This window comes from Fukomys damarensis, unplaced genomic scaffold (assembly GCF_012274545.1).
Source record: "Fukomys damarensis isolate Sample0158 unplaced genomic scaffold, DMR_v1.0_HiC HiC_scaffold_29, whole genome shotgun sequence".
In the NCBI taxonomy this organism is placed as follows: Eukaryota; Metazoa; Chordata; class Mammalia; order Rodentia; family Bathyergidae; genus Fukomys; species Fukomys damarensis.
Genome location: NW_022900941.1, coordinates 32,658,650 through 32,685,709, shown reverse-complemented (window position 1 = coordinate 32,685,709; position 27,060 = coordinate 32,658,650). Strand labels below are relative to the sequence as shown.

The window sequence follows — 27,060 nt, the reverse complement described above, 5'->3', positions numbered from 1 at the left end:
AAAGTTAGCTCATACTTATTAAGTAAACTTCTTAATCAAGTCAGTATTGAAACAAGGATGCCCACTAATATCAAATACTTAACATTTTGCACTTATGGTGGAACCTTGGTTTACGAACTTAATTCTTTCCATGATTCTGGTTGCATTCAAATTGGTTGCGAGCAGAGTCATGGAAAGAATTAAGTTGGTGAACCAAGGTACCCTTGTGCCTGGCTAAGTGAGTAAGCTTCTCATTGATACTGATATCACAGCAATAAGATAAATACTGGGAAGAAAGAGGAACATTGTTATTATTTGCAGAACAAATCATTGCAAGCCTAGAAAAAGTAAGAAAATCAACAGAAAAAATCTATTAATAACCAGAATTCAGTTACATGACTGACTACACAATTCAAGAAAGTTCAAGACAGGTGCTGTCTTTACTGGTCACAGAGATTGCTATTGTGTGGAATAAATATGACCTTAAGAGGACAGTACCTTAGTATGATTCTTCATAGTTTGGAACTTGGCATCTTTTCAGAAGAATAATAAATCTATCTGAAGGGAGAACTTGCCAAGCAAAGATTCCTCACTATGTGCCAAATTGTGCCAAACTTCTCCAATTTTAGATATTAATGAGATTGGCTTGCATTTTACAGGAAATCAAACACCCCATTTGAATGCACAGCAAAACATACAGGCATTTTCTTTACACATGGTATTGCCATTTTTATAATCTTGATAAAGTCTACTACTTAAAACTATTTCCATCATTTAGAAAACACAACTTTCACAAAATATTTGTACATAAGTTTATGGGTAACAAAATGAATTGACATTAAATTGGCTCAGAACTTCATACTAACTACACAAGTAAAATATTATTCTTTTGTTTTTATTAGATGGGAAAACTGATACTTAAAAACGTTTAAAATGAACTCAAATTTAGTTGAGGAAATTAGATTGCAAGCCTCACTTTTATTTTTTTAGTTCAAAGAAAAAAACCTATTTGACTGCATCAACACAAAAAATTTATTATATGGAAATAGTGTAAAAGTATAATGAATGGTGGGCCAGGGATTTAGCTCAATGGTTCCACCACCTGCCTTGCAAGCGCAAGGTTCCCCAAGTTTGGGGATTCCCGAAAAAAAAAAAAGGATCCCCGGTACCAAAAAAATTATAATGAATGAGATAACAAAGAATAAAGTTGAAAGGTAACATGACATACTTGCATTAAGTGTTTCCTAGTATGATACATTTAAATATAGAGAGTACTTTTCTGTGCAGAAAACAAGTCACTTATTAAATATGGCCCATCCAAAAATTCATACAAAACTTGACAATGCTTATAAGTATAAAATTTATCCAAGTACTCATTTTCAGATATGCAAAAGCTATGAAACTGTCAATCATTGAAATTCACCTCTTTCTGTGCTGCAAAAGCCCCTGTATTGGTGGTATGGCTGTGGTTACTAGTACTATGGTTATAATATACCGATATGACTTTTGAATTATGCATTTAAATTGCTGTTATTTCTGAATCTGCTATTAAATTAATATAGAATGTATCCACTTAAAATATGAACATATATTTTAATATATTTCAAGATATCTATAGTCACTATAGTTAACTTCTTTTTAAAAACAAGAAAAATAGCTATTACATTCAAATGTACCTCACCAGAAGATCTAACATTCCCAAACAATATGCACCATCAATCACATCAGAACTAACTAAGGAGCTATATTGGGCGGGGGGCAGAAACCTTACAAATGTGCAAAGTTTGTAATTCTGAAGATCACAAAATTGAATTGAATGAAAGAAATTCAACAATAGCCAATTAATATCTGAACATATTCCAGTGCTATCAATATGTCAACACCAGGGGAAGAAAAGGTTAAAACTTTTCATGTTATACATGAGATGATAAGCTTTGTACAACTATATCAAAGCTATGATTCAAATGAAAGAGAAAGAAGTCTCATCAGGCCCAGATCCTGGGACTCCAGGCAGCATGTCATGTTCCATAACATGATGCATAGAATGTTTGTTTTCACCTATTCTCTCTCCTGTAATTGGTCTTAATTCCTGGGGCTGTACTCCTGTGATATTAATTCTGTGTGAGCCTTTGGAGGTATTGGGTAAGTCTGAGTCTGGAATGCCATCTTATATTTTCTCCTCTTCAGAAAATCTACCGCGAGGGATGGGATGAAGTGAAGATGAGCTGTGATGTGCGGCTGGATGCCATCCCTATCCAGGCTGCCAAGGCCTCCAGGGAGATTGCCAGTGATGTGAGTGTGGCCTTTTTTAACCTTCTCAGTTTATTAAGCAAATGCCCAACGTGCATCAAGAGGGCACGCTGTGATCCATCTGCTTTGTTTTCCACCTGCAGTATAAATACAAGCTTGACCATGAGAAGCAGAAGGGACACTATGTGGGCACTCGCACAGCCAGGGATGACAACAAGATCCGGTGGGCCCTAGTAGCTGGCAAGCTTCAGAATGAAAGAGAGTACCGGCTGCACTGGGCCAAATGGAAGAGCAAGTTCCAAAGCCCTGCAGATATGCTTTCCATCTTGCATTCTAAAACTTCGCAGACCCTGGTCAGCAATGTTGATTATCGTCATCCTCTGCACCAGTGGACATGCTTGCCTGACCAGACCGATGTGATTCAGGCCAAGAAAGCCTACGAACTGCAAAGTGATGTGAGTGGGCTACACCGTAGGATGAGCTCTTTTATTGTTTTGCTATGACTTTTAGAAAGTTCATTACGTTATATCCTTTTGTCACCCTTTCACATTTTTATGCACCCAAGATTTTGATATTAAGCTTTATGATATGCTATAAAAATCACCAAAGCTAGGAAGGCTCTGCCTCACAAACTCAAGGTTGTGAGTTCGATCCCCAACAAACAACACAAAAGAAATAATTGGTAGTGTGAATATTAAAATAGTGTTTTTTCTTATGACACCAGGGATTGAGCCCAGGGGCATCACACTCAGTTATGCCCCCAGCAGCCCCATTTTTTTTTCTGAGACCGTCTCCCCAAGTCACTAAGTTGCCCAAGTGGAGATGAATTTCTCTTACCTCAGTTTCTCTTACCTCAGTCTCCCAAAGAGCTAGGATTATAGGTGTACACTGGTTTTAATAATGATAAGTTTTTAAAAAGGACTAAAGGTGTAGGGGAAGTTTAAAGGGTAGGGGAAAAGAAATAAGAGAAAAGAAAAAAATATTAGACAAGGAAAAAAGTGGAAACAAAGTCTTTGTAAATAGGGGAGCAGGGAGGGGTGAAGAGAGGGCAGGGGTATGGGGAAAAAATAAGAACCAAGGTATATCATGTAAAGATACAAGATTCCAATGATAAATGTAACTGTACTGTATACCTAAAATGTACCAGTGGGCTGGGGATTTGGCTCAGTGGTTCCATTGTCTGCCTTGCAAGCTCAAGGACCAGAGTTCAATCCCCAGTAACAAAAAAAAAAAAGGTACCAATAAACTCAATGGGGAAAAAAAAATAACAATAAGTTAAAAAAAACTACTATGGAAAAATATTATTTTTATAGAATTTAGGTAGCAATTAATGTTTATATCAAGTAAAATATCGGTAGGATAGGATCTATAGGATATATATTTTTAGTTAGCACAGTGGTTGGAGAAATTTTGAGTGAAGTTGCCACAACTTTCAAAGCAAGATATTTTTGTGTAAAAGTCTTGGATTTCTCATTTAACTTAAAAACTCAGAAGATGCAGCTTTAGACATGCATTACCCCATAGCAAAAATAACCTAGAACTGGACAGAGGTTAACTTGTGATTTTTTTTCTAAAACAAACAAACACTATTTACATTGAAGACTACACCAAAACAAATCAGTGTTAAAAAGCTGTAAAACTATAAAATACTGTATCAATAGAAATACCAGGTATAACATGCACAAAGCCAAGAAACCATCATTGCCAGGCACTGAATTTCTATTGTACTGTCCTTTGAACACACCACTGGGAATAAACTGTTGAGTGCAAATACCATACAGTACAAGAACCATGTCAAATAGAAAAAATATCCTCCAGTTTGTTGCACTACCTACCCCGATTAATTTTCTTATATTGTTCACCTGGCTGCCTGAGTGTCTCATCCTTGGGTTATGTAGGGTTTAAATGATGTCACTTCACCAGAACTCTGGAGAAGCTACGTGGGACCAGGGTGCCAGTGGTGCTGAATTCATTCTGATCTTGTTTCCACAGGCTGTTTACAAGGCTGACTTGGAATGGTTACGTGGAATTGGGTGGATGCCAAGTGATTCTGTTTCTGTCAATCATGCCAAACATGCTGCGGACATCTTCAGTGAGGTATTCCAAGACTGTTCTGTGTCCTGTTGCTCAGTGCATTTTCAAAGGGAATGAACAAAAATACATGAGCCAAAATATAGTCCTCTCTTATCAGCAATATTAACTATTTTTAATTGCTGAAACATAAGGTAAATATATTTCCTGAATAATCTTGTACTGTCCCATCATGTTATAAGACCATATCTCTAATATAATAGAATCCAACACACTCTCACTGATGCTTAGAATTGTAAAAATTGAAAAATTCTTTTGTTACAGCAATATACTGGGAAAAGTTTGTCCAGTTGAAAAAAATCGGATTGAACCTATGATACACATATATGAGTTTGGGAAGTAGTAAGACTTGCTACTTTAAAATCTCTGGGAAGTGTAAGAAACCAACCCATTTGTTTAGAAAATAAAATTTGGAGAAGAAAATTAAGTTGTCAAGAAGATGCCATTTAAAAGAAAAAAGATGCCATTTTTTTTAAAAAAAAAGATGCCATTTATTTAAAGCACTCAATACTTCTGCTTAAGAGGGACCTTTTTATTTAGTGTATCTCAGTCACCAAGACCAAAGACTACAACTGTGTAAAAGATCTTTTTCCCCCATAGAAAAAATATCGCACAAAAATAGAAACTCTCAACTTTACTCCCGTGGATGACAGAGTTGATTATATGACAGCGAAGCAAAGTGGTGAGATCCTTGATGATGTAAGTATATGACAAAATTACACAATCACACCAGGTGTGGTGGTGCAAGTCTGTAATTCCAGAACTTGGGAGGCTGAGGCGGCAGGGTTGCCACATGTTCAGGGTCAGCCTGGGCTACATAGTAAATTGAAGGACAGCCTGAGCTATATAACGAGACCTTGTCTTTACAAAAAGAAAGAAATAGGTACAAATTCCCTATGATGAATGTGATCATTATGTGTACTAAAACATACTGATAAACTTAATTGATTTTTAAAATAATAAAATAAAAGGTACACTATCATGCAGCTGTCATTTCTAAAATTTTCTACCTTCGTGCATTTCAGTATGCCATCACTGTCCAAGATACAAATTTTAATCATCGGAATTTTTTTTTTGGGGTACCGGGGATCAAACTCGGGTCCTTGCGCTTGCGAGGCAGGCTACCGAACCACTGAGCTAAATCCCCGGCCCTCATCAGAATTTTTTATGTCAGCAATTGCTTGGACAACATGTTCTTAATGTCAAATAACCTATCCTCTTGTCCCCTTACTTTTAGATTAAATACAGGAAAGATTGGAATGCCACTAAGTCAAAATACACTCTCACAGAAACCCCGCTACTGCACACTGCCCAAGAGGCTGCTCGGATACTGGACCAGGTAGGATTTTTCCTTGGATGCCTAATACTTTTGGTGAGGACGGAGAACCCTAATGGAGCCATAGGAAATGTATACACCTGACTCCTCATTTAACCTCTACTGTGCTCTCTTTCTCTTAGTACCTCTACAAGGAAGGCTGGGAGAAACAAAAAGCTACAGGTTATATTTTGCCTCCAGATGCCGTGCCATTTGTTCACGCCCATCACTCCGGTGATGTTCAGAGTGAGGTAATTTATCCCGATGTGTGTGCACTTTGGAAAAGCTGGATGTCGTCTGTATGGAATGTCAGATGTTCCTGAGGTGTGTGTGGCACTGTATAGATGTCCCATTTCAGCCTGGCGGTTATGGCGGAACTTGCTCAGGGCTGCAATAGTGGCTCCTCTTGTGGTGTTTCCCATGGGCTTTGAACCACCTTCTTCTTTTCCTTTTTTCTTCAAAAGCTATTGTTCGAGTTCCTTATTTTTTCTTATGTCTTCTGCCTTTTCTAAAATCTCTAGGCCCAAGATATTGAACAAGTGTAATATAAATACAGAACAAGTGTATGTTTTTTTTTAATAGCAATTTTTCATATGTATTATTTCAATGCTTTCACAATCCTGGGTTAGGAGTGTCACACAGAAACCTGGTAGGGGCTAAGTTTCTGATATTCCTGAGCAGATGGTCCTGCCCCCTTTGCCCTATGTACTTGTCAGAGCTGATGGACTCTGTATGCTTCTTCCCACCAGCTGAAGTACAAAGCTGAACATGTGAAGCAGAAAGGTCACTATGTTGGTGTTCCGACAATGAGAGATGACCCTAAACTGGTTTGGTTTGAGCATGCAAACCAGATACAGAATGAGAGACTCTACAAACAGGACTATCACAAAACAAAGGCCAAAATCAATATACCTGCGGACATAGTGTCAGTCTTGGCTGCCAAGCAGGGGCAGAGCCTTGTCAGTGATATTGATTACCGCAATTACCTGCACCAGTGGACGTGTCATCCTGACCAAAATGATGTAATTCAGGCAAGAAAGGCCTATGACCTACAGAGTGATGTAAGTGGTTTGTGTTTCTTGATTATCTAGAAATGGGCAATACACCAAGAATGATAAGCAGCATTCCAGAACTACTAGTCTTTGAAACTTTGGACTATATTTACTTGGTACCCAGAAGGGAATCAAGACTTGCTGTGAAGTAGAGGAGGATAAAAACAGTGATTGATTGATTACTTTGCCTACAAACTGCATTTCTGAATTTCTTTCAAAGTAAAATATTTTTTAAATCTACTTTTATGCCACTTCTTCCATGAGAAATTCCTTATATCCACATGAAGAATTTTCAGCTGATATAAGCTAATAATTGGCTTGGGTGAAAATTGAGATTGAATTGGGGTTTTGACAGTGTTAGGTCATAGTAATGGACAAGGAGCTAGGAATGCCTCATCCTGCTTTGCCGAGCATCATTTTTCTCAAGGTGCAAGATCTCTACCTGCATTGAGGAACAGAAACATGATGTGTCAATTCACTGCTCAGGTACACCGAGCAGTTAACCTTAACTGGGCCTCATCATTGCCAAAACAGAGATAGGGAGGCAAAGGCTGCCTGCAGAATAGATACTGAACTTGAACATCCATTTCATTGATTGCTGCAGCAAAAGGGCTGTTGTGAAACTTCAGTCAGATTAGCAGCTGCTCTTCATTTCATGTTGGGTGAACCGGAAGAATCTAAGAGGTGCGTGTAGACGGCAAGGAGAAAAGATGGAGCGGGGGATTTAGCTCAGTGGTGCTGATGCCTGCTTTACAATCACAAGGACCCAAGTTCGATCCCCGGTACCAAAAAGAAAAGATGGAGACAGAGACAGATTTCGTCAGTGTAGTTGAGACACACCCCCTTTCACTGCAAATGCATTGGCATTTACTTGCATAATTTCCTCAGTCTCAATATTACACAGGCTTTTACATAACTAAATGGACCAAGTCCTTCTAAAACTGCAGCCTCCTTGGTCAAACTTTTCTTACAGATAAAAGTGATGACCCCTCCACTTAATTCCAGTAACACTGTATTGCCTTGCTGTCACAGTGCTTAACCTTGTACTTGTCCCTGAAAGTACTGAGAACAGTGTTTCATGTACTTACAAGCTCAAGAAAACATTGCCCAGGTAAATCACAAGTGAATGAATGAGACAACAGCCACTACAGAGAAATCTTTAAAAACCTTCTTTAAAAACTGTTTGGAATTTGCTCTCTGTTATCCTGAGTCTGAGCCACTTACTCTTTATCATATCTCTGCACTATTTTCAGAACATCTACAAAGCTGACCTGGAGTGGCTCCGAGGCATTGGTTGGATCCCCTTGGACTCTGTGGACCATGTGAGGGTCACTAGGAACCAGGAAATGGTGAATCAGGTGTGCAAATCCTGTTCTCTTTGTAACCTAATGCCTATCCTCCTTGCCTGCCATATAGGGCTCGGTACCCTGTGGGGATAGACCTGTCTTAATTGTCTCTATTTTTTTGCAGATAAAATATAAGAAAGATGCTCTTGACAACTATCCCAATTTTACAAGTGTGGTGGATCCTCCAGAGATTGTTTTGGCCAAGATTAATTCAGTCAATCAAAGTGATGTAAGTTTGTTCTGTACATGCAGAAATACATTGAGGATTGATTGCCATCATTGAATGGATTAGCTCATCTCTAAATAACTGCTTGTAAGAAATTGGAATGGGGTAAATTATAAGATGACCTTGGGGGAGATGTCTTAAAAGACACTAGTAGGTGATATACAGTGTGTGCTTTTAGATATCTATATTCTTATCTAAAATACCCTATTATAATAAAATGGACTGAAATTCAACCAGTTGGTTAGTTTTAATCTCTAAATGTTGACTGATTATTATGTTAGGTAAATTGTATGAAAATTTGAATATATATTTATAATAATAAAAATGTTTTATTGTTTTCTCTTCTTAGGTAAAATATAAAGAAACATTTAATAAAGCCAAGGGCAAATATATATTTTCTCCAGATACACCGTATATTTCCCACTCCAAGGACATGGGAAAACTCTACAGTACTGTGAGTCCTATTTTATGTAGTAATATCTTGGTTCCTAATTTTAGCTCTTGTTGGTATTAATCTTCTTGGGCAATTTTGGTGAACAGCTGAATGAAGAACAACAGAGCAATCTATTGTTTTAATTTCATTTTGTCCTGTCTGCTAGAACTAGCATATCATTCAAAGTGAGGAATATGTGTTCAGCTGGACTTTTTGAGCTCCTGTGATGTGCCAGGAACTGTAGGGGGCTAAAGCTAAATGAGATGAACTCTTCAGGAGCTCATACACATGACTGGAACAGACACAAGTAAACAGATACTAATGCAACAAGCGCTATTAAAGCTCTAGGAGCACAAAGAATTGGGAGCAACTACCAAAAGAGAAAAAGGAGGAAAGGCTTGTTTTTCTCAGCAGTCATACACAAGCATCTCCAGCCACAAATTGAAGACTTGCTCTCTAAAATTTAATTCAGCTAATTTAAAGGGGTGTGGTATGCAGTACATATCCAATGGAAAGCAATTTTGGTGATTCCCTGTGTGCACATCTCTCATCACTTTTACTAGAACTGTAAATACATTTCAGCCTGTTATAAAATGCCTCAGAGTCTGTAGATTCAATTTGTAATAAACCAAATGACTGCCTTGTTCTAGCTAGGTTCACTAATAGACATAGAAAAAGATTTTTAAGCCTTCCCTTGAACATTGATTTAGTTTAACTTTACCAATGGTTTTAGTAATATCTGAAAGTACTAGTTGAATGGAAACTTATACTGACACCTACTTTTTTGTTCCAGATACTGTATAAGGGGGCCTGGGAGGGAACCAAGGCCTATGGCTATACTCTGGATGAGCGTTATATTCCCATTGTTGGAGCCAAGCATGCCGACCTGGTGAACAGTGAGGTCAGTATGATCTTTTTCTTTCTTAGATTTGGGGGTCTTTTGGGGGAAGCAAAATACTAGTTAGAAAACTCCAGTGATTCTCAGTGTTGAATCTGCCTCACAGCTGAAATACAAAGAGACATATGAGAAGCAGAAGGGTCACTACCTGGCTGGAAAAGTAATCAGTGAGTTCCCTGGTGTGGTTCATTGTCTGGATTTCCAGCAGATGAGGAGTGCGGTAAGCCAATGCTCACTTCAACGTGGACTTGTACAGCTTCAGTGTACTCTGTGTTTGCCTATACACAGCTAGACCTGTGCTTTGGAACTAGTTGGGGGATGAAGCAGTATAGAATGAGTTATTCTTTTCTTTTTTTCTTTTTTTTTTTTTAGATGAGATCTCACTATGTAGTTCAAGGAGGCCTTGAACTCACTATGTAGCCCAAGCTAGCTCTAAACTTGTAATAATTCTCCTGCCTCAGCCTCCTGAGTGCTAGGATTACCATGAGCCACCATGCTAGCTTTGGAATGATTTATTCTTGAGATTTTCCCCACCCTTACTTTGGGCCCTTGGTGACTAAGAGTTTCCTTTGTTCTGCTTCCCCATCCACCACCAAACACATAGTGGGAGCTCTGTAATGGAAAAGAGAGTGGTGGGCGTGGTGGCACACACCTGTGCCAGCACTCGGGAAGCTGAGGCAGGAGGATTGCTGTGAGTTCGAGACCAGCCTGGTCTACATAGTGAGTTCCAGGTCAGTCTCAACTACATAGTGAGACCATGTCTCAAAAAGGAAAAAGAAAAAAGAGAAAGCAACAAGGTCACTGTTGACCTTGCATTGTAGAAAGATAAGAAGCTTAAAAGAAGGATATAATAAAAAATTTTTAACTTTAGTGTGGCCTAGAGGTATTGATCTATTTTGGAGAAGATGTGGTTTTTCTATAGAATGGAATATTATTCAGCCATAGAGAATGAGAAAATAGATTCATTCATAAGAAAATGGATACATATTGAAGATATACTCCTAAGTTAAATAAATAAGTCACACATGTGTAAATACCGAATAGTTTTCTCTGGTGTGAATAAACTGCAATAATACATAAGATCCTAATAAGATTACTGACATTGTGAAATGGGAAGAAAGGGGCTAAAGGTGTAGGGAAGGTGGGATGGATAGGGGAAGGGTAATAAGGGAAAAGAAAAAAATGTGAGATAATGAAAAGATGGAAATAAAGTGCTTGTAGATGGGGAGGGGAGGAGGGGATGAAGGGAGGGCAGGGACAAAGGGAAAAAATGAGAACCAAGACCTGTCATGTAGAGGTACAAGATCCCAACAATGAATGTAACTGTGCTGTATCCCTAAAATGTACCAATAAACTCAATTAAAGCTGAAAAAAAAAGACTCAAAGGGGATTGATCTGAATTGTTTAAGTTTTAATTCTTATATATTTTTTATTTTTAAAAAATATCCTTCTTTAGTTGAACTACAGAAAACACTATGAAGACACAAAGGCAAATATTCATATCCCCAATGATATGCTGAATCATGTGCTGGCTAAAAGGTGCCAGTACATCCTCAGTGACCTGGAATATCGACACTACTTCCACCAGTGGACCTCTCTCCCGGAAGAACCCAAATTTTTTCACGCCCGAAATGCCCAAGAGATATTAAGTGATGTAAGTTGCCTTTCTGCACTTGACTTAGTTACAAATTTCACCTGGCCCTGCCTCAGGCCCGTATGTTCCAATTGTTCCTGTGTTTATATACCCAGCAACTTTCAATTTTGAGCCTCTGGACACCTATGTTGAATTTTTAGTCTGTTCAACACTAGGTAGAACTGAGGTATTTCTCCCCTACCAGTTTGTTAGGCCAAGAAAGTACAGACCTTCCAGCTAGTGAGAAACCCACTTATGCCCTCTAAGCACTCAGCCCAACCAAGGACCAATAGGAAATTATTAAAAGGCTCAGGATTCTGTAAACCTAGAATACCTATCAGTATTCGTTGTTCTTTGTCCCTTGCAGAATGTATATAAAGATGACTTGAATTGGCTGAGAGGCATTGGTTGCTACGTTTGGGATACGCCCCAGATCCTCCATGCCAAGAAATCATATGACCTCCAGAGTCAGGTGAGTCAATTTTCCTGGGAAGACTGGCTCTCCCAGGTCATCAAAACCCATGCTTCTGTCAGCGGGCTGCTGGGAAAGTTATGTCCATGTTTGACAGAAAAGCTCTAACTAACTAGCTTCCATAATGGTGTATGATTTAAGGGAAACCCCCTGACCCTTTGGACTCAGTTAAATCTGCTCCATTACTGAATCTTCTCGGCTTGAGTCTCTTCTATGGTGAAAGGCTGTGTATATTTATAACAGCAAATTATTTGGAAGGTGTTTCATAGTCTCAAACATTTGTACCTTGACCAAGTTAACTTGGAGGACGTGGATGCAAAAGCATTCTTGGCCACAGATAGATGTATTTTGAAGAAAAAAAAGTAAATCCTGGAACATCCCAGTGTGTAGATGTATCTTAACAGATGGGTCTAGTAGATTACCCAAATCAAGGAGCTGCTGTCAGTGGTGGAGAAAGGCCATGCAGAAGACAACAAAATGAAGAAGGTTATCTGGCAGAGATCCAGGCCCCACTCTTGGTCCAGAAAAGCTGTTCACTTTGACATCACACAAAGTCTTCCGGACCATGAAATGGTAACCTGTTTCTTAGAATGAAAGCAGAAACACAGAAATAAATAAAGGCACATCTAATTTGGCCAAATATTTAAAGCTGGTGATAGACAGTACTTTATCACTTTTGGTGGCCTTTTTCTTCACAGATCCAATACACAGCAGCAGGTAAAGAAAATCTACAAAACTATAATCTGGTCACAGATACACCAGTTTATGTGACTGCTCTTCAAAGTGGCATTAATGCCAGTGAGGTATGTTTCCCATGTCTTTCTCTTCCAGAGACAAGCCATTTCTTGTCTTTAAATGTTTTTCAATAACAGAGGTGAATAAGTCATTTATTTTTCTCTCTGTAGGTGAAATATAAAGAAAATTATCATCGGATTAAGGACAAATACACCACTATAGTAGAAACAGTGGATTATGACAGGACCAAGAATCTCAAGAGTCTTTATAGCAGTGTGAGTATTTTCCTCCTATATCTGAGCCACTTGTTGCCCTTCAGAGACTATAAAAGAATAAATGGGAATATGTACCTTGTCCCCAAGGATTTTTCTGGTTTTGTCATGGATCCTCAGATTTCTACTTTATTTCATGAAATTCTAATATGTACAATTACATAAAGCTCAAATTGAAAAGGAATCCTTGGACATTGGCAAGGATTGTCTGAGAAGGTCAGAAGTAAAGGAAAACCTGCTGCTCTGGAGCTAAACAGAATGCATTGTTCCAGATTCACATGATTTTTTACACCCCTCCAGAATCTGTACAAGGAGGCCTGGGATAAAGTGAAAGCCACCAGCTACATTCTGCCAACCAGCACCTTGTCCCTGACACACGTCAAGAACCAGAAGCATCTGGCCAGCCATGTAAGTCAAGTTCAAACCCAACAGCCCCTTTTCCCCTCCCCTGCTCCCACTGCAGGAACTGCTCAGGCTTATGCAAATGTTCTTCAGAAGCATCCCTAGCACCTCCGTGGGAGTATGCAGCAAGTTATTCCAGAGCTTGGTCATGACAGCCTGTGCACCTCCTGTCTCTCTTGGGGCCCTGCAGTCCAGGGAGAGTTATAAACACTGGCAAGAGGGATACAGGCCTGACTTTGTAGGCTGCCTGTCTGGATAAATGGATAAAGGGTCTCTGTTGTAGCCAGAAGTGAGGAGAGGAAGAAGACATAATGTGAGGCCTGCACGATTGTATGGCCTCCTCCCCTGCCAGCACTGCCCACCTACCCAGCACCCTGGTGTTTCATTAGTGCCCCGCCTCTTGCCCTCCCTCACAGAGACCACTCCTTTGGTGGATGTTTGGGAAGAAATGTGCTTTAATTTATTCCAAGAACACCAAGGAGTCATTTTTTTAAGCTTTGTGTTTACTTTTTGGCTGGCACAGAGAGGAGTAGCCGGGCCCCTGCCCTGAGTGCTGTGGGGCTCTTGTCTAGGGCTAGGTCCAAGGTTTTTGTTGTGTTCTGTTGAAGGTGCCATTTTAAATTTTATTTTATTTCTTTTTTTGTAGATGAGCTTGAGATCTGTAACTTACATTTAGAATGTTAAGATTGATGCAGCCGGTGGTGGCCAGGCTCCCTGGAGGGTTTGGCTCCTTGTCTTTTCAAGTAATTTTCATATTAAACAGAAACAAAAAAAATCATAAAAAGGACCCCCCCAAAAAAGAAGACATGCTGTATCATGCTAAACAGGCTCTTTTCCATAGCATTACATGGGCTTTAGTACAAAAGTAAAGCAGAGACTGATTATTATAATAATAAGATATGGGTCTTGGTTCTGAGAGTTTAATTAACAAGTAGTAGGAGACTGGATCTTTGTCTCTGCCTTTTCATGTAATTCATACATTAATAGGCAACATGACTTAAGAATTAAAGTTTTCCTGGGCTGGAAATTTAGCTCAGTGGTTCCGTCACCTGCCTTGATGGCGCAAGGTCCCAAGTTTGATCCCCGGTACAAAAAAAAAAAGAAAAAAAAAAAGTTTTTCTACAGAAGTTGGTTATGTTTCTTGAAGACCTTGTGGAAACTGAAATTTAAGGACTGTGTCTTTTAAGCATTGGGCTTTTCAGTTATTTAAAACAAAGAGATTCCTGAACACAGTTTTAATTTTTCCCTTGTGGTAGAAAGAAAAATAAAGCCATTATCAAAAAACAGATTATTTTAAAATGAATTGTAATAGTAGCAAAAGTACTAGTATGAGTATAACTGTTTTAAAAATAAAAGCTAGAATTGTGCTTTTATTGCTGTACAGTTTGCAGGCTTTCAGATACGGCCTGACTGAAACCTCACAATGACCCTGTGGTGGGTGCTAGTACTGTGTCCCTATACAGATGAGGACATGAGCTCAGGGAAGTAGTGTCCCCAGATCATCTGGACCTTGGAGCCGGGTCCTTCCCATTAAGCCTCCTGCTCATTTAACAAAATATATCCATTACTCTCTATTACTATGTTTTAACTTTCTACTTCTTTTTATAGGTCAAGTACCGAGAAGAATATGAAAAGTTCAAAGCTCTTTACACTTTACCAAGAAGTGTTGAAGATGATCCAAACACCGCACGGTGCCTTCGAGTGGGCAAGTTTAACATTGATGTAAGTGACCCCAAAGGCCCAACTTCAGAGTTGCTCAAGAAAAATAGTCACATATTATCAGTCAGAAGAGTTTCCATTAAATCACGCAAGTGGCCCTGATTGTGCACATGTAAAGAAGAAAGATGCTACATCCATTTCTCTCTCCTCCCCACTCCTGGTATTGATCTGTAGAAAAAAAACAGGTAATTTCAGCCCACCTTACCCCAAAAGCTAGTTGTAAGCTGTTTCCCTGACTTCTCTAGAATGGGAAGAAAGCATGTATTCCTTGATGGCTTGGCACAATTTTCCTGTATAGCTGGCATGTAATTTTCACTTCACAGCGCCTGTACAGATCAGTTTATGAAAAGAACAAGATGAAAATCCACACCCTGCCTGACATGGTAGAGATGGTTACTGCCAAGGATACGCAGAAGAAAGTCAGTGAGGTTGATTACCGCCTGCACCTGCATGAATGGATTTGCCACCCTGACTTACAAGTTAATAGTCACGTCAGGAAAGTCACGGATCAGATCAGCGATGTAAGCCCATTCATTGCTTAGGAGGGTCCCCAGTCCCTGCACACCCCTCTTACCCACCCTGGGAAGAAACAGACTCACCTACATGTTCACCTCTGCCTTCTTTCGCTCTGGCTTTCCTCTCTGTGGGTCTGACATATTGTGGAACTATCCCTGGATGCAGGGCTCTGTGTGCCCTGAGTTTCTGTGGGATCCTAAGTTCTTCTCACACAATGCTTTTTGCTTCTTATTCCCTAAAGTCATCTGGGTCCAGGGACTTTTAGTGTTGATGTTATGTCAGATTTTCTTTCTGATTCCTTGTACTTATTGAAACCCTATAGATTGTGTACAAGGATGATCTCACCTGGCTGAAAGGCATTGGTTGCTATGTCTGGGACACTCCTGAAATTCTCCATGCCAAACATGCTTATGATCTACGCAATGATGTGAGTTTCCTTGTTATTTGTTTGTTCAGTATATTTCCAGGTCTATGTACTCTAGGGTCAAGGAGTGAATATGTAAAATAGGAATATTGTCACATACCAACTGTGGATAAGTCACGTTATGGATGACTGAACTGGAGAAAGGTGCTAGGGACGGAGTATCCATTTCTTGACAAGGCCTCGGATGTTTCTATTAAACAATGTGGTTCATCTAGGCTATTTGCCCCTGGTGGAAAAGGGACATCAGGCTCTTCTCTCCACTTTTTGAAGTAGTTTGAATATACACATAACTTTCATTATTAGAAAATTTCAGGGCTGGGGGTGTAGCTCACAGGCAGAGTGCTTGTCTAGTGTGTGTGAGGCCCTGGGTTTAATACCCAGAACCATAGCAAAAGAAAAAAAGTAGCAAACAAATTCTCATCTGCTAGGAGTTTATGCACTGTACATAAAATCTATTTGATCTAATTGACAATGTGAAATAGGAAGTAAAGGGCTAAAGGTGTAGGGAATGTGGGAAGGGTAGGGTAAAGGTAATAAGGGAAAGAAAAAAATAGGAGAAAATTAAAAAATGGAAATAAAGTGTTTGCAAATGGAGAGGGGAGGAGGGGGTGAAGGGAGGGCAGGGAGAAGGGGGAAAAAATGAGAACCAAGACCTGTCATGTAAAGGTATAAGATCCCAATGATGAATGTAACTGTACTGTATACCTAAAATGTACCAATAAACTCAATGAGAAAAAATATCTATTTGATCTACTTATAAAGAGCAAAATTGTCAGGCAAATTGGTATTGCAATGAAAATTTCAGCAAGAAAGCTTGAACTTTCCTAGAATAGCAGCTGTCAACCTCCTAGAAAACTCTAGAAGCTCCAAATGACTATAAGCATTGATTACACTGTTACACAATTTAAATCTATCCTTGTCTGTTGAAAAAGTACTGATGAATATAAATCTCGAGTTAAAAGCTACCAAGCCCTCTGTGAAAATCAGCAGTCTCTAGTATTTAATAAATGATCCAACATAGGCTTGTTTAATTCTTCTTTGCAGATCAAGTACAAAGCTCATGTGATGAAAACGAGGAATGACTACAAGTTGGTCACTGACACACCACTCTACGTTCAGGCTGTCCGAAGTGGGAAGCAGCTGAGTGATGTATGTGCTCTCTGGGGAAGTTACCACAGACAGTAACAAATACTGGACCACCACTCATCCAGGACTGGCCTGTGTCAGCCTTCTCGAATTGGGATACCAGATTCGATGTCTTAGACAGTGCTTAAATGCTGCCTCCTAAAACCAAAAGTGTCAAGTAGTTCCCTGGGGTTAAGCTAAGTGAGCTAAATCTATGGAATATTTTGTTTAAGAACTTGTGTTAGGAGCAACATTTTACACTTTCCTGTCTAGGCCTTCTAGGAAGTAGGGCCAACTATGGTAGAATGGAAACAAGCAGGTCTGATAAGAGTTATGGATTGGAGTCCTGCCTCTCCCACACATATTTCAAGGCTTATAAAAAGCATGTAATCCTTCTGAGCCTCACCATCTTCATGCATAAAATGGAAAGTACACGTAAAGACCACTGTAATGTCTGGCTGTGAGCAAATAAAAAGCTGTTCTTTTTACAGTAAATCCACAGGTTAATAGGTATATATTAGATCCCACCAGTGAGTTGAAGGTTGAGATCTGCTATTTTGGAACTTCTAGAGGTGAAGGCTCCCTGTTCTTTCCACCTGAGCTGTCTCTCCACATCTCAGTGTGGTGTCCACAGTCCAGCTCGGACCTTGTTGGAGAAGACACAGTAACACATCAGAGTTTCCTAGACAAAAGGAAGCAGGCTTTATTTCTTTCTTTGTTTTTCTAAGAGGGACTCGAGTTTTCATTTACTTTGCTTCTAATGGTGCTGCCACATTCAGAATCTACTCACCCTGCTTCTGTCTACCCCCAGGCTGTTTACCACTATGACTATGTGCATAGTGTCAGAGGCAAGGTGGCACCAACTACCAAAACTGTGGATCTGGACCGAGCTATTCATGCATACAAGCTGCAGAGTGAGGTGAGCAGGGAGAACTCGGGAATACCCAGCATTGGATCCTGTAGAAGCAACTTCAACTTGGACATCCTCTCGGGCTGACCTTGTGAAATATAAATGCTATTCCATTCAATGAGTTGGAAAAACAAGAACAGCAGAGCCTGATCCCTCTTGGCTGGCAAAATTCTCATGCCAAACAAACAAACAAATGTAGGCTTTTTAAAAAAAGCAATATTTACAAAACTCAAAGAAGAGGGCCAGTCTGCTATCTCTCCTTTCAAAAAGCTTTAAACCAGTATGACAAAGATAAGGGATTATAGAGGCAATTAACAGTAAGAGACAAAGGTAGAAATTGCTGTTGGAATTTAGAAGAGAAAGAACTTGGGCCCCACCCATATTTAATCTCCCTGTTCTGTGCCGCCTAGGGGCATGCTTTGGTCTCATTTTTTCTTGTACTTCCCATATTACATACAAGTAATTTGATTTTTTATCTTAAACACTATCTTATTTCTGTAGCTGCCCTAGAGCCAGACTATTTGAGGTCACAGACAGATACACACACTCTCACTCCTTCTGACATGAATACGTGCATCATGACCTCTGCATAGCCTGATGTCAAGATGCAGTGATTGTGGGGGGTGCCTGTTTCAGGGATGGCCATGATTTGAATATCACCTGAGAGTAAGGGCTAGGATAGATGGCCCTGGGCGCTCTGTCTTTGCATTCCCAATTCTTGCTAGAGTATCTACAGTCAACTGAGTACCTGTTTACAAGTGTAGAATTACTTTTTATAAGTCATTTCACTCTTTGTTCTCTTTTTCCCAATTAATAGGCTATCAGTCGTCTGACTCATTTCCTGACTCTTACTTAGAACTGATTTAAGTTCTTCTTGAAGTCAGTTCACAGCACAAGAACATTAAGTCTGATCAAAACTCTAACATGAGCTGACTGTGATTTAACTGGGACTAGTTATTTGGTGCCCAGTGTCATTTAACCTGTACTTGTTCATTCTGGCAGAATCTGTACAAAACCGGGCTGCGCTTCCTGCCCACTGGGTATCGGCTCCCAGTTGATACACCTCACTTCAAACACAGCAAGGACACCCGATACATGAGTAGCTATGTGAGTGTTCTCTTTCTTGTTCAGTTGGGGTCTGAAGTTGGGGTGGGAGAACTTATATTAACTGACAGGCTAGTCTCATCCTCAGATCATATCCTAAGGGTCAGTATTGGATAATAATGAAATAAGGGATGGAGAGACAGCATATTTTGTGGGGATCCTGTGGAATTACTGCTTCTGCAGTTCTACTGTGCCTGGGCAACTTATTAATTAGGATAGGTGTTCTTAGAAGCCTTGGTTCAGGGACTCAGCTGTCAGTGTATCGACTTCGGGTGGACTTCTCACAGAACCATCCTGAAGCATTCCAAGCCATTTACTCTAAAAGCAACCTTGCATGCACACTAGTGATGTGTACAGGAGATGTAATGCCACTGTGTGTCCCTAAAGGACTTCTTGCCTGGCTGCTGGACATGATATTTTCCTCACTGCTTATCTTCTATGTCCCATTCAGAGGAAGGTAGAGGAGGAAATAGGCTGTCACTACTTCTGACCTTCCCAGTGTTGGCTCTGATACTATCCTTCCTTGCTTTTCAAAATACCACCCTGAGACTTGATGCATTTGCCCATGGGCAAGGATTGGAGGAATCTTGGCCATACCAGTGACTGGCTGCAGGCTGCACTCATCACCTTTCCACTGACTAGAGGCCAAGATCTCCTTTCTACGTTAGTCTTCAGAGTCTTGGGAATCAGTCCTGTGTCCACAAAGGATCCAATAACATGTGGTCCAGTAATGTATGTTAGATTTAACATACTATTTTAAAAATCATCTGAAAAGTCCTTTCATCAATCTTAAAAAAAATTTTTTTTCTTTTTCTTTTTCTTTTTCTTTTTTTTTTTTTTTTTTTTTTTTTGTTGGTACCAGGGATCAAACACAGGACCTTGTGCTTGCAAAACAGGCATCATTGACTGAGCTAAATCCCCAGCCCATTAAAAATATTACACAGGATCCTAATGAGATAATGAATAATGTGAAATAGGAAGTAAAGGGCTAAAGGTGTAGGGAAAGTGGGAAGGGTGGGGGAAAGGTAATAAGGGAGAGGAAAAAAATATGAGAAACTGAAAAAATGGAAATAAAGTGTTTGTAAATAGGGAGGGGAGGAGGGGTTGAAGAGAGGGCAGGGGCAAGGGGAAAAAATGAGAATCAAGACCTATTATGTAAAGGTACAGAATCCCAATGATGAATGTAATTGTATTGTATACCTAGATTGTACCAATAAACTCAATAAAAAGAAAAAAAAAGAAAAAAAGAAAAAATATATATATTTTCTTATTCTTAATTCCCTAGCCATACTGAGGCTAAAAATACAGGGTTTTGGTTTTATTTTGCATTTTGCATAGCTTCTTACAGGGTTTACCTAGCTAGGTTGAATTTTATTCTTTTCTGGACCTGGCTTTATCATTCAATATTTCAAGATTTGGAATAAGATTAACATTTTGTCAGTAATTCTTAATATTTGAAAAGCAATGTTCAAATAGAGATGATATCTCTTTTCTGATTAAGAAAAGTAATTTTGGTCTTTATGTACCTATCATTGATCTCATTCTGACTCTGCTTTTGCAGTTCAAGTACAAAGAAGTCTATGAACACATAAAGGCAAATGGGTATACACTGGGGCCCAAAGATGTGCCATTTGTCCATGTCCGGAGAGTCAACAGTGTTACTAGTGAGGTAGGAGAACACTGATTTTCTGGGGGGAAAACAGTTGAGTTTAAAAGATCATGACTTTGTCTGAAATGCATTAAGAAGATTTTATTGTATTTCAGCCATAAGTTTACACATCAGCAGAGAGTAAGAAGGTCCCTTTTTGTCCCTATTCTGATGCAGGTGTCCCTTGAAAGTGATTTTCTGAATTTGGTATCATCTCAGACACTCAGTTCCATAGACTGTGGACCAATAATTCTCTAAAGAAATAATTCCTTTTTTGATATTTGTATTAAAAAGCTTTAATAAAGCTGCATTTTAGTCTGACTCAGAACTTTGGTTTTCTACATCAACAATTGGTTTGTACCTCTGATCTTACTATGCAACCACATGATTGAATGTAGAATACTGCACTCAGAATTCTTCCCCTAAATGAAACAATTATAATTTTCTCTTTTTGTCTCAATCTTAATTATTTTCTGTATTCCTGATATTTACTCTCCTCCCTTTTCATGAAAAACCTGTGATTGTTTATGTCAGCAGATGCCCTCATCATCCTATACTAAACACCAAAATGGTTTTTCCCTCAATGTAGAGACTGTATCGAGAATTGTACCATAAACTGAAAGATAAGATTCATACAACTCCTGACACGCCTGAAATCCGCCAGGTCAAGAAGACTCAAGAAGCTGTCAGCGAAGTGAGTATTTTCGAAGAAGAAGGGACAACCATTTGGAGTCCCAACCACTAAGTCTCTAATGGGTGCATTTCTGAGGGTTTTTTCCCCTTCTCTTTTAGTTGATCTACAAATCAGACTTCTTCAAGATGCAGGGCCACATGATCTCACTGCCATACACACCCGAAGTATTGCACTGTCGCTATGTGGGAGACATCACCAGTGATGTAAGCATCTCATAGAGTTCTTTCAGGAGGAGATTTAACCAAAAGGCAGGCTTGCTTTCTCAGCATGTAAGACAACTAGTGGTCTTTGAACGGCTTTTTCCATTGAATGCTTCTAACATAAGTATACAACTTGGAGAGGAAATACAGTAGCATGGAAACAGTAATCCACAATTCTCCAGTTATGGAAACAGCAATGAGAGGACCACTGAAGAAGTCTCAGAATTGCCCCCATTCTTGATCACTCAGCGACTACCATTCTACATTCAACTGAGTCATTACCAATTCCTTCCTAAGTACCTATGTCTCCATCATGTGTAGCATCTTCTTTCTGCTCATCCTAGTCCCATCCCTTTAGCAATTTCCGCTGGCCATTATTAAAAACCCTCCTAAATGACCAGTCCATTAATTCTGTGCTTTCCTCCATCAACATTGATAATAATAAAATAATAGCAGTATTCTTTCCTCAGCTCCAGATTAGGCTTACATGAAAAAAAAACTGTGATTTATATGAATGCAGCCAAACCAAGTGCATAGCATAGGCATATTGAACTAAGATGAAAGATACATAGTTCCCTCCATCTGAAGGAGATACCTTCCAAGACCTCCAGTGATGTCTGAAACCAAGAATAGTATCAAATCCTGATATGCTATGATTTCTCCTACACACACACACATACACACACACACACACACACACACACCCCTAGGATAAAATTTAATTTATAAACTAGGCACGGTAAGAAATTACAAATAATAATTAATAATAAAATAGAATAACTACTAGAAGTTACTTAAAATTTATTGATTGTTTATTTCTGAAAGTTTCCATTAATTTTCAGACCGCCATCAATAGTAGATAACTGAAAATCAATAGAAGCAAAACCATGGACCTCAAAAAAGAATTGCTGCTACTCTGTCTTCTCTGTTTGTAACTTACATTTGCTCATGATCACCTTTTTGGGTTTGTCCCACAGATTAAATACAAGGAGGACTTACAGATCCTGAGGGGACTTGGCTGCTTCCTGTATGACACTCCTGATATGGTCCGTTCCCGACACCTGAAGAAGCTCTGGGTGGGTACACACTTTTATAGTACATCACCATCCCTGCACTGCACCATGACCCCACCACTAGCCTTCCAGGGCTGGGCAGAGAGAGTCTTAATCTACAGATACTTTTAAGTAGAAACTGTCCATCGGCCTACTTGGGCAGGTCCTGGCCTACTCAAGATTTGTGTCTCCTATACCAGATGATGAACTGAGGTGATGGCAGTTGGTTTTGTTCCTACCTAGACAGGTACTCACCCAGGATACATGGCAGGGCTGCTCAATTTGCACAGATTAGCTGTTTGAAAGACAAAATGACATGCAATCCCTTCAGTGATAAGTAAACTTATATTTCTGCTTTTTTTAAAAGTCTAATTACTTGTACACTGACAATGCAAGGAAGATGAGAGACAAATACAAAGTGGTACTTGACACTCCAGAGTACAGAAAAGTACAAGAACTGAAGACCCATCTGAGTGAGGTAAGGATGCTTTGCTTGAACTAAGTTTATCAGAGCAAACTGAGTTATTAAAAAAGATTCTTGGTAATTATCTCTAGTGATCAGTTTTCAGGCAACAATAGAAGGTAAGATTCCCTTCTGCCATTAACTGCAGAATGACCATAATGTGTGAGCAAGTCATTTGACCTCAATTTTGCTCAGTGAACTTAATTTGTCCCCTCTTGGTAAGAAGAGGATATCAGTACTTGTTTTTCCTAAGGCTAGGGACCAATGAGAAGTTTTATATGATTTTATAGATTACAGAGTCCTTCTGTGATCTCCAAATATACTACTGTAGTCTTCCAATATAAGTTATTTCAAAAATTTATCTAATCCCTGCTATCAAAAACCTTAATCATAGCAGCAACATTTGAAAAGCCTTCAGTGTCTCCCTGCTTTGCTGATCACTCAAATAAATTCCAAACTGCTTAGTTTCATTTTCATCTGCCCACTTGGCATTGAACCTCCTGATTTATTGCAGTTGTGTGCTGATGTAATCCTGTGACCTAGCCAGTTAGTTCCTTGGGGATTGGACCCCGTTTTATTTTTAATTTTTTTTTATTAGTATGTATTTGCAGTAGATAGCGATTGCATTCGTTATGGGGAGTTGGTGGTACATGTGTATAACACATCTTAATTCTTTTTACTTCCTCTTTCCCCTCTCTTGCCCCCACCATCTCTAGATGCTTTTCCCATTTGCCCAAGATCTATCTCCCTGATTCCTATATCCATCCTTTACTTTGTTCTTAGAATTATTTACATGTTGAATTTCTCATAGAAGAGAAACAGTGGACATTTAAGTTTGTATCTCTGATATATTTTACTTAATATTATGGTCTCAAGGTGCATTCATTTTCCTACAAAGTACTTATTTGTCCTTTACAGCAGAGTAGTCCTCCATTATGTATAAATACCACATATTTCACTATCCAATCATCTGTTGAAGGACATATTGGCCTCTTCTGAGATTCACTTTTTATGAATTATGCTGCTATAAACATGGGTGTGCATGTATCACTGTGATGTTATGTCTTTAATGCTTTTGGAAAAATACTTAAAAGAGGAATAGCTAGATAGAACGGAATTTCCAGTTTTAGCTTTTTGAGGAGTCTACATACTGATTTCTGTAATTTTTGCACTTTACATTCAATGTAGAAGGGTTCCTTTTTCCTAACAGCCTCATCAACATTTGTTATTATTTGATTTCTTGATGATAGTCATTTTTTTGTGGACTAAGATAGAATCTCAATGTGGTTTTAATTTTCATTTCTTGGGCAGGGGATTTAGCTCAGTGGTTCTGCTCCTGCCTTGCAAGTTCAAGGACCCAAGTTCTATCCCTGGTACCAATAATAATAATAATTATTATTATTTTCATTTCTTTAGTGACCAGAGATATTGAACTTTTTTATGATTTATTGACCATTTATACTTCCTCTGAGAAGTGTCTATTCATTTCAATTGCTAAATTGAGTCTTTTATTTTGGGGGTGGACCCTGTCTTATTGACAAATGTGTCTCAACAGGGTCTGAGCCATAGGAGATGCCCATGTTTGCCAATGGCTAAACATGCTTTGCAGAGGTAAGAGCATACCACTGATGTCAGTGGTTGCTCCTCTGTGGTACTGGCCATTCTCATTCTACCATCAGTCTGTATCGTGGCTTTATTCATGAGACTTTGCCAATCTGAGCCAAGTGCTAGCTATAGATCACTTCCTCATTTTCAATAGCTCTGATGGCTGCTGATTGGGAATCATGCTCTTACAAATGCTGCCTTTAGTGGAGGGATATGCAGCTTCAAAACTTTCTTAGTGAGCCAGGGTCAGATGAGTAACACTTTAGCTGTTACAGATGCTACTTGGGCTCATTTGCTTTCCTAAAAGTTTATGTGTGTTGTTTAAACTGGCGCTCACACTCAGATAGGAATGCTTATGTTGTTTTTATCCCAGTAAAGTTGTACTTCTCTACTCTGGCTGAGTGGGAAGACAACCTATGGGATATTTTAAAACTACGCTTGAGTGGAGTCCAACCTCCAGTTCTACACCACAACAGTTCTCTGTGCTTCAGGATCTGCATGTGTTGAGATGCTCCATAGGAGATCCTCAATTTCCACCAGTGTTGAAAATTACTACACCATTTCTCCTCCAGCTACCAATTAATTTTTTAAAATTATTGGTAACTTAAAGTGCTTCGTAGTAAAAGTCTCCCTGAAATACTTTTTCTTCTCTTGGCTATCTGGGTTCAGAATTATCTAAAACTTTAGTTTCTCTTCCCAATTCCTATTGGAATTTTGTGTATGTCATACATCAAAGTTGAGCAAGTAAAAAGGATCTTTTTCAGTAATGCAGTTTTTACCTAAATTATCCATAAAAACAAATATTCCTCTGAGTTGGGAAGGTCTAGAGTAGAGCATGCAAATGTGTTTTTAATAAAGACCTTGGGAGGTCTTATTGTCAGAAAAGTTTGAAAACACTGACTTGGAAAAAAGTTTGATGGCCAAAGAAAATTCAAATTATTTACCTCTGAGTCACGCAAGGAGAATGTGTAGGGTAAAAGAGCCCAACCCTTAGCTCCAGCTCATCACAGAACCCGAGATGGAAGCAAAGCTATGCTCTTGAGAAATTAATCAAAGAGAGGGAAAGAAGAAACACATACGTGGCTTGGCTGAGGAAGCAAGACAGGCAGTTATTTGCTTGAAGCTGAAAAATGCTTAATGAAAGGAGAAACTTGAGTCTGTTGGAGGATATAGGGAGAGGGCTGGAAAAATAGGAAAGCTTGAAGATAGGAAAGAGAGGAAGGTAATTTTCAGTATAGAGTTCCAGAAGAAACAAGCGAGAATGTGACCAAGACTATAGAAGGACATCTGACTCCTGGAGAGCTAGAAAATGTCTCTTAATCCAAGGGAATGAGAGAAGGAAGATTAAGGTGGTAAGTAGTAATAAATGATTGGTTTATTAGAAAAATACTGACACTATTGTAGTGAAGGAGCCCCTGACTTTTGCATAAATTAGCGAAAAGGCATCTTTAGAGAACATGCCACGTTGATGAAGGAGAACTGATACGATGGCTTGTTTTTTGTCTAGCTGGTGTACAGAGCTGTGGGCAAGAAGCAGAAGTCCATCTTCACTTCGGTTCCTGATACTCCTGATCTTTTAAGAGCCAAGCGAGGGCAGAAGCTTCAGAGCCAGGTAACATCAGTTGTCAGTGAAGATGCGTAACCCTCCACGCTGGCATCACTCAGGGAGCTGTGTATCCCCCACCTCTCTGACCAGTCCAGTCTCCCACTCTAGCTTGTCCTCGCCGCAGTTTCATTAACATTGCACTTCAAGAAGTAATTCTCTGCAGGGAGTTGTAGCACACACCTGTAATCCCAGCACTCTGAGAGGCTAAGGCAGGAGGATCATCACATGTTCAAGCCCAGCCTTGGCAACTTGGCAATTTAGTGAGACCCTGTCTCAAACGATACAGGGCTGGAGATGTAGCACACTAGGAAGGTCCTGGGTTGTTCAATCCCCAGTACAAAAGTCAGTTTTCAAGCTGGGGAAGCCATAAAATTATGAATGCTCTTTGGATCCCAAATAGTGAAACGATTATTTGATCATTTCTATGATATATTTGTTATCCACAGACCAATGCAACTACAGTGTATACATTCAGGCAAACCAAGGGAGAAACAATAAAGACTCTGTCAGAACCTTCTCACTATTCCACTGGCATTTTTTGTTGTATGGCTCTAGATTGGACCATGAGAATACTAGATTACTGGAGTGTGGCGGTCCAGCCGTCACAACACGAACATGCCTGAGTCGGGGAGTGAGGATTGAGAAAGGAAAGAACACTCAAACCTGAGCGGAGACGAAGAGAAGTCTGGTTTATTTCACAGAAACAGCTCCTTTTATAGGTTCACAGCAACAGTAAGCTTTTAAGGGCACACAACAACAAAAAACACCAAGTCACTGTTTTTCAAAGACCAGATTTCCTGACTCTTACTAATAACATCAGATCTTCAGCTAACGAGCTTCCTGTTATGTCAGGGTCAAAGAGTCAAAACAAGCTTAACAAACAGTTTCCT

General features: G+C 39.4%; 1 protein-coding gene and 1 non-coding gene across 3 annotated transcripts in view; one reads left to right on the top strand and one right to left on the bottom strand.

Moving 5' to 3' along the window:
• The window catches only part of Neb (nebulin), a 224,331-nt gene that overhangs the window by 144,334 nt on the left and 52,937 nt on the right, over window positions 1–27,060 (top strand). For both annotated transcript variants that reach the window (XM_033757144.1, XM_033757143.1), the window contains 29 exons: window positions 2,167–2,271; window positions 2,373–2,684; window positions 4,222–4,326; window positions 4,921–5,019; window positions 5,558–5,659; window positions 5,779–5,886; window positions 6,385–6,696; window positions 7,941–8,045; window positions 8,158–8,262; window positions 8,609–8,713; window positions 9,486–9,593; window positions 9,697–9,810; window positions 11,047–11,244; window positions 11,591–11,695; window positions 12,394–12,498; window positions 12,601–12,705; window positions 13,003–13,110; window positions 14,713–14,826; window positions 15,147–15,344; window positions 15,662–15,766; window positions 16,808–16,912; window positions 17,700–17,807; window positions 18,801–18,905; window positions 20,464–20,571; window positions 21,140–21,244; window positions 21,343–21,447; window positions 22,422–22,520; window positions 22,864–22,974; window positions 26,072–26,176. In XM_033757144.1, coding sequence (XP_033613035.1) covers window positions 2,167–2,271; window positions 2,373–2,684; window positions 4,222–4,326; window positions 4,921–5,019; window positions 5,558–5,659; window positions 5,779–5,886; window positions 6,385–6,696; window positions 7,941–8,045; window positions 8,158–8,262; window positions 8,609–8,713; window positions 9,486–9,593; window positions 9,697–9,810; window positions 11,047–11,244; window positions 11,591–11,695; window positions 12,394–12,498; window positions 12,601–12,705; window positions 13,003–13,110; window positions 14,713–14,826; window positions 15,147–15,344; window positions 15,662–15,766; window positions 16,808–16,912; window positions 17,700–17,807; window positions 18,801–18,905; window positions 20,464–20,571; window positions 21,140–21,244; window positions 21,343–21,447; window positions 22,422–22,520; window positions 22,864–22,974; window positions 26,072–26,176 — 3,669 coding nt within the window. The remainder of the gene's footprint in view (window positions 1–2,166; window positions 2,272–2,372; window positions 2,685–4,221; window positions 4,327–4,920; window positions 5,020–5,557; window positions 5,660–5,778; window positions 5,887–6,384; window positions 6,697–7,940; window positions 8,046–8,157; window positions 8,263–8,608; window positions 8,714–9,485; window positions 9,594–9,696; window positions 9,811–11,046; window positions 11,245–11,590; window positions 11,696–12,393; window positions 12,499–12,600; window positions 12,706–13,002; window positions 13,111–14,712; window positions 14,827–15,146; window positions 15,345–15,661; window positions 15,767–16,807; window positions 16,913–17,699; window positions 17,808–18,800; window positions 18,906–20,463; window positions 20,572–21,139; window positions 21,245–21,342; window positions 21,448–22,421; window positions 22,521–22,863; window positions 22,975–26,071; window positions 26,177–27,060) is intronic.
• Window positions 3,877–4,014, bottom strand: LOC117283719. The gene has a single exon (XR_004514750.1). It is a non-coding gene; the product is annotated as a small nucleolar RNA SNORA8 (small nucleolar RNA).